Source organism: Periophthalmus magnuspinnatus, chromosome 4 (assembly GCF_009829125.3).
Source record: "Periophthalmus magnuspinnatus isolate fPerMag1 chromosome 4, fPerMag1.2.pri, whole genome shotgun sequence".
NCBI classification, from domain to species: domain Eukaryota; kingdom Metazoa; phylum Chordata; class Actinopteri; order Gobiiformes; family Gobiidae; genus Periophthalmus; species Periophthalmus magnuspinnatus.
In genome coordinates this window covers 34,027,493-34,040,073 of record NC_047129.1, presented here as the reverse complement: position 1 = coordinate 34,040,073, position 12,581 = coordinate 34,027,493, and the positions used below count along the sequence as shown (strand labels likewise).

At 44.8% G+C, this 12,581-nt stretch overlaps 2 protein-coding genes across 2 annotated transcripts; both read left to right on the top strand.

The window, feature by feature from the left end:
- The first annotated feature begins 2,629 nt into the window (after positions 1 to 2,629).
- LOC117369948 (zinc finger protein OZF-like) lies at positions 2,630 to 8,016 on the top strand. Its single transcript, XM_055221199.1, has 3 exons — positions 2,630 to 2,765; positions 5,671 to 5,832; positions 5,989 to 8,016. Exons 1-3 carry the CDS (start codon positions 2,696 to 2,698, stop codon positions 7,287 to 7,289), a joined length of 1,533 nt encoding a protein of 510 aa, XP_055077174.1. The 5' UTR covers positions 2,630 to 2,695; the 3' UTR covers positions 7,290 to 8,016.
- An 872-nt stretch (positions 8,017 to 8,888) lies between these two features.
- Positions 8,889 to 12,581, top strand: LOC129456174 (homeotic protein spalt-major-like). The gene is made up of 2 exons (XM_055221198.1): positions 8,889 to 9,161; positions 10,029 to 12,581. The coding sequence occupies exons 1-2, from the start codon at positions 8,963 to 8,965 to the stop codon at positions 11,450 to 11,452; spliced, it is 1,623 nt and encodes a 540-aa protein (XP_055077173.1). The 5' UTR covers positions 8,889 to 8,962; the 3' UTR covers positions 11,453 to 12,581.

Sequence of the window (12,581 nt, the reverse complement as noted above, 5' to 3'; positions counted from 1 at the left end):
CTCTGACCCCTGACCCCTGACCATTAGACAGGACTCTGTATTTCTGTATTTCCTCGCTCAGGCTCAGTCCTGCGTTTACTCCACAAACCTTTGGGTCGTTAAGATAAAAACAGGTCTAAACACTGATCATGATAAAACTAAAACAGGACAAGAACGTCAACTCGCAATTTCAAGTCCAGATATTTATTTTTTTAATATTGTTCAACTTTGTTTTAAAAATAAGGCTCATATTTTCTGATCTGATCTAATGTCGTTTCCTCGTCACACACAGACCTGGAGTTGTGTTTTGTTTCATTCTCACATGTTTAACAAACACACAAACCTGCAGACTTACACTGAGTTCTTCTCTCAAACTGAAAACACTCTGTTCCACCTTGTGATGTCATCATGTGGTGATACAGGAAGTGCTCCATTGTGTTTTTAAACTCCACACACCTTCATTTATAGAATCATTTCAGTCCTGGAGTTGTCTCTTATCTCGACTGAACTAAAGATAAAAGGAGGAGTTCACTTGAAAACTACCACTTGATGACATCACAAGGTGGAACAGAGTGTTTTGAGCTTTGTAGATGTAACAGACGAATAATAAAGTGTGACTCAAACATGTGAATGAAACAAAACACAACTCCAGGTCTGTTTTTGAGGAGAGAACAGCGTTAGAACATGATACAGGGCCTTTAAATGACGTGCCTCCTGAAGTGCTCCCCCTGGTGGTCTGTGAGAGTAGTGGGCCACCTGCCTTAACTCATGTCAGACCTCTTCAGCTTCTGAACGCACAAATGTCCTCTCCGACGCTTTTGTATCCGTGTCTTTTGGAATGTGTCAATTCTTGTTTCTGCATTAAACCTGTGATTAAACTGTGAATGTGCTGATGCTGTGTTTAACTTTTCTAAACTGTCTCGTCCTAAACTCCTGTAAACTCCTGTAAACTCCTGTAAACTCCTGTAAACTCCTGTAAACTCCTCGTAAACTCCTCCTAAACTCCTGTAAACTCCTCCTAAACTCCTGTAAACTCCTCCAAAACTCCTCTAAACTCCTGTAAACTCCTAAACTCCTGTAAACTCCTGTAAACTCCTCCTAAACTCCTGTAAACTCCTGTAAACTCCTCGTAAACTCCTCCTAAACTCCTGTAAACTCCTGTAAACTCCTCTAAACTCCTGTAAACTCCTGTAAACTCCTCTAAACTCCTGTAAACTCCTCCTAAACTCCTCTAAACTCCTGTAAACTCCTCTAAACTCCTCTAAACTCCTCCTAAACTCCTGTAAACTCCTCCTAAACTCCTGTAAACTCCTGTAAACTCCTAAACTCCTGTAAACTCCTCCAAACTCCTGTAAACTCCTGTAAACTCCTGTAAACTCCTGTAAACTCCTGTAAACTCCTCGTAAACTCCTCCTAAACTCCTGTAAACTCCTCCTAAACTCCTGTAAACTCCTCCAAAACTCCTCTAAACTCCTGTAAACTCCTGTAAACTCCTGTAAACTCCTCCTAAACTCCTGTAAACTCCTGTAAACTCCTCGTAAACTCCTCCTAAACTCCTGTAAACTCCTGTAAACTCCTCTAAACTCCTGTAAACTCCTGTAAACTCCTCTAAACTCCTGTAAACTCCTCCTAAACTCCTCTAAACTCCTGTAAACTCCTCTAAACTCCTGTAAACTCCTCTAAACTCCTCCTAAACTCCTGTAAACTCCTCCTAAACTCCTGTAAACTCCTAAACTCCTGTAAACTCCTCTAAACTCCTCTAAACTCCTCTAAACTCCTCTAAACTCCTCCTAAACTCCTGTAAACTCCTGTAAACTCCTAAACTCCTGTAAACTCCTCTAAACTCCTCTAAACTCCTCTAAACTCCTCTAAACTCCTCCTAAACTCCTCTAAACTCCAAACCCCAGGGTCATGTGGAGTCTGAAGCTGCAGGTGCAGACGACACAGTTTCAATAGAAAGTGAACTGGAGCCAGAGTGGGTGGAGCCCCCTGTGGCTGAAGTCGGGATCACACCTGATGCTCTTTGTTTTTAATCCTGATGCAGCAAAGTCAGTAATCCACAGATTAACCCCTCTGCACTTTAGGAGGAGGAGGAGGAGGAGGAGGAGGAAGAGGAGGAGGAGAGGAGGAGGAGAGGAAGAGGAGGAGGAGGAGGAGGAGAGGGAGAGAGAGGAGGAGGAGGAGGAAGGTGAGGAAGGTGAGGAGGGAGAAGCACACGTTCACTTCTGTCTTGAACCCAAAATCTCACTGCAGTGACTTTTGTGATTTATGTTTTTTAATCAGTAAATAAAACACGGGGAGGGCATCTGACACACGGGGAGGGCATCTGACACACAGGGAGGGCATCTGACACACGGGGAGGGCATCTGACACACAGGGAGGGCATCTGACACACGGGGAGGGCATCTGACACACGGGGAGGGCATCTGACACACAGGGAGGGCATCTGACACACGGGGAGGGCATCTGACACACAGGGAGGGCATCTGACACACGGGGAGGGCATCTGACACACAGGGAGGGCATCTGACTGTTTGTTCGAGTCTTTGTGATACTTTTGTGCAGTTGTGTAAAAATAACTCCACTCTCACGTCACGGGGGGGCGCTGTGGAGCCGCGTCACACCGGAAGCGCCCAGAGCCGCTGCACGTGACCGTGAGCACGTGACTCGGGGCTGCGGGACTCTGCGGTGACTCTGGAGCAGACACAGACAGAACATGAACGAGGAGCCGAAGAGCGCGGAGGAGCCGGAGCTCAAAGAAGAGCCGGAGCTCAAAGAGGAGCCGGGTACGTCCCCCTCACGCGCTGCTGTGGGGTTTAGTCACGCGCTTCTTTGTTTGTGTGTGTTTGTGCGTGTTTGTGCGTGTGTTTGTGTGTTTGTTTAAAGCTCGTGCTCATCTCGGCTCTGCATCAGTTTGTCTCGTGAATCTCGAGTCTTTGAAGTGTTTGGCTCAGCGGCTCCGCGCATGCGCCTGAGGGATCTGTGGGATAATGATGTTTCCTCTTTGTTTTGTTTGATTCTCACACGTTTAACACAAACTCTGTAGATTTAGTTTGAGTTCTGCTTCTGAACCTGAAGGAAAAAGTCAAACTGTGGACGTGTCTGAAAAAAACTGAGAGAATCTTCACAGTTTGAGATTCTGGACTTTTTCAAATCCACGAACTTAAAGATAAAACTAAAGAACAGCTCAGGACACAGAGAGAACAGGACACAGAGAGAACAGGACACAGAGAGAACAGGACACAGAGAGAACAGCTCAGGACACAGAGAGAACAGCTCAGGACACAGAGAGAACAGCTCAGGACACAGAGAGAACAGCTCAGGACACAGAGAGAACAGGACACAGAGAGAACAGGACACAGAGAGAACAGGACACAGAGAGAACAAGACACGGAGAGAACAAGACACGGAGAGAACAGCTCAGGACACAGAGAGAACAGCTCAGGACACAGAGAGAACAGGACACAGAGAGAACAGCTCAGGACACAGAGAGAACAGGACACAGAGAGAACAGCTCAGGACACAGAGAGAACAGGACACAGAGAGAACAGGACACAGAGAGAACAGGACACAGAGAGAACAGGACACAGAGAGAACAGGACACAGAGAGAACAGCTCAGGACACGGGCGAGGAGGAGGAGAGGGTGGAGGAGGAGGAGAGGGTCCAGCTGTAATCGGACGGTCACATCAGGCCGTGTCCAGCAGGAATCTGACCAGAACTGAAGAAGTGACTTGGACGAGCAGAGAAACGTCTTCACTCCTCGGAGACACAAGTATTTCAAAGTCCCTCACAGAAGAATTAAAATCACAAAACAACAAATCAAAACATAAATAATCATAAAATCAACATTAAAACAAAAGTGCAGAATAAACCCCCCTCAGTCACAGCAGAGAAACAGAACAGAGTCTGGATTTAAACTTCGTCAAAGTCGAGGCCTGAGTCACATCAGGAAGAAAGAGAGAGAGACGGGTTTAAACTGAACTCAGCACCAGGTTTAGTCCTGACTCTGGACCAGGACGTTACAGTCGTCTGATCTACTGGACACAAACACAGGATGAGTCTGAGTCTGGTTTTGACCTTTGGTTTTTGTTTTTAGATGTAAAAAGCTGCAGATGTTACTGATTTGATGTGTCTGTTAAAGTTCAAGTCTGAGTCCATTTTTACCTCTAGATTTCTGTCCTGAGTTGAAGGTTTTAGAGAGAGAGACTGGAGGTGACACTGACACTTTCTCTATGTTTCTGACTTGAGTCTCCTCTGAGTTTATCTGGACAAAGTTGTTTTTCCTCCACACACTGATCTGTTGAATCCACTGGTCCAGATTCACCTGCTGCAATGAGACATAGATCTGACTCGTCCTAACAGCAGCATGTAGAGACTGAACAACAGGGGCCCCAGGACTGACCCCTGGGGAACCCCACAGCTCAGGGACATTTTATCTGACAGATTTAACTTATGGTTTTAGGGTGAAGACGTCTGGTGCTCGTCAAAGTCTCTTCTTCTTCTTCTTCTTCTTCAGTTCTGGTCAGATTCCTGCTGGACACTGCCTCACATCTGTCTGAAGGAGGCGCTAACGACACTGAAACTACGGTTGTTTTGGGAGCCGCTCTGGGAGCCGCCCTTTTCTGTGGTCCAGTCTGTTGGATTCACACTGGCCCAGACTCAGTGAATTGTCTTTTACGTGGACCTGACTCGAGCCAGTGTGTGAACGACCTGTGTGAACTGTGCCCGAGTCCTATACACAGTCCCCCATGTGTACGCTCACACCTACTAGCATACTGGCTATTAGCATACTGGCTGTTAGCATACTGGCTAGCCCTGTTGTTTTCTTGGTTTAGATTTAGGTCTGAGGTTGGACTAAATTGTCTGAGGCCTCCTGTTCAAAGATGGATTGTCGCTTCTTTAACTCTCCTCTCAAACGTTTCTTTTCTCTGGCTCAGATCTGCGCCTCAGTTTACGCCGCCGCTTTGAAGATAGTGAGGCGCAGATCTTATCCAGAGAAAAGAAATGGTTTGAGAGGGGGGATAAAGTGGCCTATTTTTGTTAGGAAAGACAATCCTCCCGTGAACAGGAATGTGGGCCTGAGACATAATCTCTCCCCCGTCTGTAACTCCATCCTCAGACCCAGAACAAACAAAGGAAACAGAAGAATAGAGCGAGTCGGACGCCGATAGGTGAGCAGCCAGTGAGAGTTAAAAGAATATGGTAATTATGGACACAGGACACACAGCGTAACACAACAGACCTCAGCCTACAAACAGAAACCATAAACAGTAGGTCTTTGTAGTTTCAGTGTCGTTAGCGCCTCCTTCAGACAGATATGAGGCAGTGTCCAGCAGGAAACTGACCAGAACTGAAGAAGAAGAAGAAGAGGAGGCCTAGACGAGCAGCCAAATATCTTCACTCCTACAACGATTTGTCTAGTGGCAGTTTTAACTTTAGCTTTTACTCTGGATCAGACCTGGACGGCTGAGGGATTACACAGACATAAAAAGTAGCTGTTAACTTGAAAACTAGAACTTCATGACATCACAAGGTGGAACAGAGGATTTTGACCTTTGGAGACGTAGAGAGACGGACAGAGAATGAAACAAACGGGACAACAGCATCATAACCTGGTTTAAAGTTCACAGGAGTCAGTTTTGTGTCATATAAAACCTTTAATACTGTGTTTTCCTCCTCCTCTCCTGCAGGTGTTCAGATGGACCGGTCCAGCCCTGAGCCCAGAGTGAAGGAGGAAACCCCAGAGACTCCACAGATTAAAGAGGAAGCAGAGGAACAGAGCCTCAAACAGGAACAAGAGGCGCTCCCAGAGTTCACTACTGTGTGTGTGAAGAGTGAAGAGTGCTCTGTGGGTGAGTCACAGCCACACGACTACGACTGGACCAGGACTTGTGTCTGTGACCACATCTCACATCCATCATTTTGTATCCACACAAACCACAAAAGAACATTTATATAACAATACAGTTTTTGTTTTTGTCTTATTTTTATTCTTGGTGTTCCCGCAGGCGTTCAAATCCACTGGTTCAATCCTGAGCTGAGAGTGAAGGAGGAAACCCCAGAGACTCCACAGATTAAAGAGGAAGCAGAGGAACAGAGCCTCAAACAGGAACAAGAGGCGCTCCCAGAGTTCACTGCTGTGTGTGTGAAGAGTGAAGAACAGTCCTCACAAACGGAGCCCAAAGAGGAACAACAGGAAGAGCTCATCAGCACAGAACACGGGCAGTTCCACTCGCACACTCGCCTACAAACTCGCAGCTCTTCAGACACTGATGAAGACACCGACAACGATGACGACTGGGAGCCCTCAGCTGCGCACATGGAGACGGACGCTGACCACGGGGACCGAGGAGAGGAGAAAACGGGAGAAGGGGGGGAAAAGAAGAAGAGGAGGAAATACGAGTGCACCATTTGTCACAAGTCTTACACAACTAATCAAAACTTAAAAGTCCACATCAGAAGTCACACGGGTGAAAAACCTTACAGCTGCTCAGTTTGTAAGAAGTCCTTTGTCCAGAAATGTAGATTAAACAAACATAGTAAAATTCACACAGGAGAGAGGCCTTACAGCTGTCCAACCTGTGACCAGACCTTTACACATAAGGCTGATATTAAAAAACACTTAAGAAGTCACACGGGAGAGAGACCTTTCAGCTGTTCAATTTGTAAGAAAACATTTATCCAAAGTGGTAATCTCAATGCACACATGAGAATTCACACCGGAGAGAGACCTTACAGCTGTCCCACCTGTCAGAAAGAATTTAAACAAAGCAACGAACTCAAGAGTCACATGCGATCTCACACAGGGGAAAGACCTTACAGCTGTTCGATGTGTGAGAAAACGTATGTCAAAAAGACGAGTCTGAAGGAGCACATGAAAAAACACACAGGGGAGAGACCTTACAGCTGTTCAGTTTGTCAGAAAACATTTGCACTGAAGGATTACCTCCACGTGCACATGAGAACTCACACCGGAGAGAGACCATACAGCTGTTCATTTTGTAAAAAAGCTTTTATTTTGTCGTGTCAACTCACTGCGCACAAGAGGACTCACACAGGGGAAAAACCTTTCAGCTGTTCAATATGTGGGAAAAAGTTTGCATTAACCTCTGGTCTCAGGCGGCACACGAGAACGCACACAGGAGAGAGACCATACAGCTGTTCAGTTTGTGAGAAGGCATTTTCATCGCAGGGTAACCTGTTCAATCACAAAAAAACTCACACAAAAGAGAAGCCTTACAGCTGTACAGTTTGTCAGAAATCATTTGGCCAATCGAGTCATCTCAAATCACACATGAAAACACACTGATGTTTCATTTAAGACACTGTGACGTTCCACATTAAATAGAAACATTACATTTGTGTACTATTGTGTTGTGTGTGTTAAATGTGTGTAACTGCAGTCGGTTCACTCTGGTCCGTGGTGTAAATTCATCTAAACAGAGACACTTCAGTACAAACAGATTCAGGAAAGACTCATTTCTGTCAACGAGACTTTTTTAGTATCGATACCTGTGGAAAATGAGGATCTAGTTTTGATACTCGTTTTGGTATTGATTCGTGTCCCATCCCATGATGCATTTCTCTGTCAGAAATGTGGTCTGCTGCTGGAAAATGTGCCGACGCTAAAATCACTACATGACATCGCCGCACTGTAGAATCCTGTAGAATCGAGAGGTTTTATTTGTCATTCAAGCATGTCTGAGTAATCTAGAGATCTCTCCCAGGCCTGTTCTAACGTGAAACTTGTGTAATTGTGTTTTTAATCACTGTGTTGTTTTGAAAATTGCCAAATAAAATGTTTTCTGTACAGATTAATACAAATGAGTTAACTGCGTGATGACATTTTAAACGTTACTTCCTTGTACGTTATTGTGAATGTTAAAGAAGCGTCTGTTTTTGACGAGTGTCTGTGGGAGGAGTCTGGGTTTTGTTTTCTGTTGAAGTGTTTAAAGCTCCACTCTCCCGCTCCATTGTTCTCTTTGTTTCCTTTGTTTGCCTTGGGTCTGAGTTATAAATCTGTGAGATTCTGTCTCAGGCTCCGTTCCTGTTTAACAGATTGTCTTTCCAAACAAAAGCAGCATCTTTAACTCCTCTCGAAGAAAAGAAAAGGTTTTAGGTTTGTTGTTTGTAGTTAAAGACGCTGTTTTTTTGTCGTTTATTGTTTTATTGTAAACACAGGCTCCTGAAACGTGCTCCTTTAATCACTTCTGTTATATTTTCTTGAGTTTTTTGTCTTTAAACTTTTTTTCTGTTTGCTAATGTGTGCAGAATGTCTCCATGGTAACTGCTGAACATTCCTCCATAGACACACAGGCAGAGTACCCCCCCTGCGGAGCATCAAAGAGACAAACTGTCTCGTGGGAGTATGACGTCATCACGCTCTCCAAAACAACGCCCCTTTAGAAAAAATCAAAGCAAATTAAAGAGCTGGTGTCCCGCAGGCAGTGGCCCCGGTGCATTGTGGGTATCACGTCAGCTCCTCGTGCCAATAAAGCGCCGGACACATGTTTTTAATTTCAATGCGCAAACTAAAAGTATTTACATAAATTACAATTAGACATATATAATAAAAAACATAAAATAAAACACATAAAAATGACAAACACATACGTCTGCGCTTTAATACACTTTGAATAATTTAATTTTAACTTTAATAAACTTAGCTGACACACTTTTAAACCAGGTGTGCGTCTCTATAAAGTGGTCGAGCGGAAACAAATAAAACAACAACAGTTCCCACCGGATTAACAAAATAAAACTCTTAAATATTCTAACGTTACTCTAAGATTATTCAAATAAAAAATAAATCTAAATTCTGGCGGTAAAAGTGAGTCCCGCTGCGGCCACGAGGAGGCGACAGTCCATCCGCTCAATGACGTCATTACGTACGCAGAAAAAAACGCGGAAAAAGTTTTACGAGAGAGCGGCGCGAGGCGGTGCTTAGCTCCGTGCTAAAGCTAAAGCTAAAAACAAAGAAAAATGTGTGAAAAGAGGCGCAGACTGAGAGCGCAGGTGACAGAGCGGCTGACTGCGGCTGCGGACGAGATCTGTGCGCTGTTTGAAAGAACAATAGCGGAGTATGAGGAGGAACTGAGCCGCTCCAAAGAGGAGAACCAGAGGAAACAGCGGCTCCTGGACTCGGCTCTCAGCCCACAGGTCCGGCTCCACAGGACACAGGGTCAGACTTCTGCTTTTCCTGACAGTTTGTGATGCTTAAATGCAGTTAAATGCAGTTAAATGCAGTTAAATACAGTTAAATACAGTTAAATACAGTTTACTTTATGTACACTTTACTTCAGGATAAAAATGACAGTTCACTTTGGCCAAGAACATGTTTATAAACCTGTTTTTCTCCCCAAAACCTAAACCCTGAACCTAAATGGACCAAACTCACATGAGCTGCACTGACACAAAATGTCGCCTCAACAGAAAGTCAAAGTCTCTGGATTTGGAGCTCACACTTTATCATTTAAATATCAAATACACAAACATACTTTATAGAGTTTGAGTAATCTAACGATCTCTGCCGAGCCTCATTCAAACGCTCCTTACAGTTAGCATTACAAGTACGAGGCTGTACGAGGCTCCGCCCACAAGGCCACATCACCCACGCTCCACACGACAATCCTCCATAAATCTACAAAAACGTGACACAAAACTGTACACTACAACTTCACAAACCTGGTGTGATGTGCAGTAGTTTCATTAGTGTGACGCGGCTGATTGTGCTCTGAAGGGGGAGGGGCTTAGCACAGAGAGCAAAGAGAGGGGAGACTCAAAAAATATATAGTTTTAAGGCAATATCGCATTTTCAAAACAATAAAAGGAAATAATGAGCTGAATATTTTATGTGTTAATGTCCCAGAGAAGTAAAAACCTCCTCTTTAAAGCGGCACTATGTAACTTTTCCAGTGCTGCTGAGTGGCCCTGTTTTCTGTGGGGTGTTATTTATTTACGACGTGTCTGACTCTGTGCTGCACTTTGAGGAACAGTTTTTGTTGGACCTGCCAAAATAAAATGAATCTCTCGTTATTTCTTGTTGCAGATTTTCTTCACACAGAAACAGTTAAAAGTGAAGACGAGGAGCAGAGTCTCGCACCGGAATCGTACCCTCGACCTGCCCAGGACCTGTACCTCCAGGTGAAAGTGAAGGACGACGCTTCAGAGACCGCCTCCCAGCAGGAACAACCAATCGGAGACGAGAATGACACCGCCCCGCACCACGAACCAATCAGAGACGAGAATGACACCGCCCTGCACCACGAACCAATCAGAGACGAGCATGACACCGCCCTGCACCACGGACCAATCAGAGACAAGAATGACACCGCCCCGCACCACGAACCAATCAGAGACGAGAATGACACCGCCCTGCACCACGAACCAATCAGAGACGAGAATGACACCGCCCTGCACCACGAACCAATCAGAGACGAGAATGAAACTGCGACTGAAGACTGGATGCAGCCATGGGAACCAGAATCAGAGGAGGGGCGGGGCTACCGTCTCAACCAATCACAAACCTCGGACGCCACCCAAACGGCAAACTCCTTTTTCCGAAACATCACAAATGGCTGTTCTGTTTTTGTGGACGAGCAGATGACTTTAACCGAGCTCAAGAGGAAACTAACGACGCAAAACTGCCCCATCTGCGGGAAGAGCCTGAAGAGAGACCTCTGGAGCCACATCCTGGGGCACACGGCAGAGAGACCTTTCAGCTGTTCAGTCTGCAACAAGGGCTTCACACGAAAGAGCTCGCTTACCCTACACAAAAGCCTGCACCTGACCCAGAAACCCTTCAGCTGTACAGTTTGCGGAAAAGGTTTCACTCAGAAATCACATTTAAAACTCCACCTGGACATTCACGACAAGCACGAGCAGAAACAGAAGGAAACGGTGATTAGCAAACGCACGAGAAAGACCAAACAAGCAGCCGCTGTCCAACCCAAACCGCGTTTAAACACAGAAAAGCGGGAACAAAATCCGGGACGAGATCAAAGTTCACCTTCTCCAACAGGAAGAGAAAAGAAGAGACGCAAATGTCGCCAAGCTTCAGATCAAACTCGAGCTTCCAAGAGGTTAAGTCCGTTATCTATTTCCCAAAAAGGCGAGGAGTGTCCCGTGTGTGGGAAGGTTTTCAACGATTTATGGAAACACATGCTGCTGCACACGGGAGAGAGACCTTTCAGGTGTTCAGTCTGTAGGAAAGGCTTTACCCGGGTGAGCACCCTGACGCTGCACCGGAGGCTTCACATGAAAGTCAAACCGTATAAATGTTCGATTTGTGAGCGAGAATTCACCCAAAACTGCAGCCTCAAAGTCCATCTGGCCAAACACGCCAAAGAAGACGAGCTCGTCCGACTCAGAGCCAAACCTCTGGCCCAACAGCTGCGCAGTTTGAATCTGCAGAAGTATTTTGGAACCGAAAACGACCGAAACTTTGAACCGCAGCCGAGTACTTCACAGTAACGATTCAGTGTTTTCTCCTTCGATACCGATACTTTGGCTTTAAGTTTCCTCCACGATCTGAGCACAGCTGAAATCAGACGTTTATATTCACTAAATAAAAACACACACGTTTTTTTTTCTTTGTGTCTGTCATGAAATCAGACTAAACTTTTCCTGTTTGTCTGATCAAAATTGTTTCTATTTGCCAAATGTCAGAGGAGGATTGAGGATGAGGGAAAGATTTTTTAGACTTTTTGTTCATTATTTTCTACAATGTCACAAGTTTCTGAACATTTAGCGAATAGAAATAATTGTGTTAATCCTGATTGACCTAAAACAGGAAAAGTTTAGTCTGATTTCAGTGAGAAAAAAAACACATGTGTGTTTTATGTGGTGAATGTAAACTTCTGGTGTCTCTGTGTGAATCGGTTCAATTTATTCTGTGGGAGACATTTATATTTTTCTGTCTGAACGAGTCAAAAACACTGACTTAGATTGCGTTACTGTGAGGCAAATAACTATTTGAACACCTGTGTATCAGCTAGAATTCTGCCCCTCAAAGACCTGTTAGTCCATCTTTAAAAAGTCCAGCTCCTCTTCACTTATTCTCCTAAATTAGAAGCTCCTGTTTGAGGTCGTTCGCTGCATAAAGACACATGTCCACCCCAAACTACTAACATGGACAAGACCAAAGAACTGACAAAATGCACAAGAGACTAAACTGTAAACCTCCACAAGGAAAGGGCAAAGGGACAATCGTCAAGCAGCTTGCTGAAAAAAAGATGTTGGAGCAATTATTAGAAAATGGAAGAAGCTAAACATGACGGTCAATCTCCCTCAGACTGGAGCTCCATGTGAGATCTCACACACTGAGCTAAAGCACATGAAAGCGTCGCACAACACTACCCCCACCCTGGCAATGAACAACTCCACTCCAGAAAAATAACACGACTGGTACAGAATCCTCTTATCCACAGGCCTGAGAAGTGTAAAGACGTAGTACTGTCCATTATTAAAACACACTCAGACGTGGAGGGTTAAAACTCAAATATGCTCAACTCAGTGACTAAAATGAGCTGATTTAAAGATGCATGAGTGAAAAATAAACTTCAATATTGCATTAAAAATGAATAAAGTGCATGTCGTATGT

Coding starts and splice junctions, on each gene's coding strand:
- LOC117369948 (XM_055221199.1), top strand. CDS start 2,696: ATGAACGAGGAGCCGAAGAGCGCGGAGGAGCCGGAGCTCAAAGAAGAG. Junction 2,766..5,670: donor GGAGCTCAAAGAGGAGCCGG/GTACGTCCCCCT, acceptor CCTCTCCTGCAG/GTGTTCAGATGGACCGGTCC. Junction 5,833..5,988: donor GAGTGAAGAGTGCTCTGTGG/GTGAGTCACAGC, acceptor GTGTTCCCGCAG/GCGTTCAAATCCACTGGTTC.
- LOC129456174 (XM_055221198.1), top strand. CDS start 8,963: ATGTGTGAAAAGAGGCGCAGACTGAGAGCGCAGGTGACAGAGCGGCTG. Junction 9,162..10,028: donor CCGGCTCCACAGGACACAGG/GTCAGACTTCTG, acceptor TTCTTGTTGCAG/ATTTTCTTCACACAGAAACA.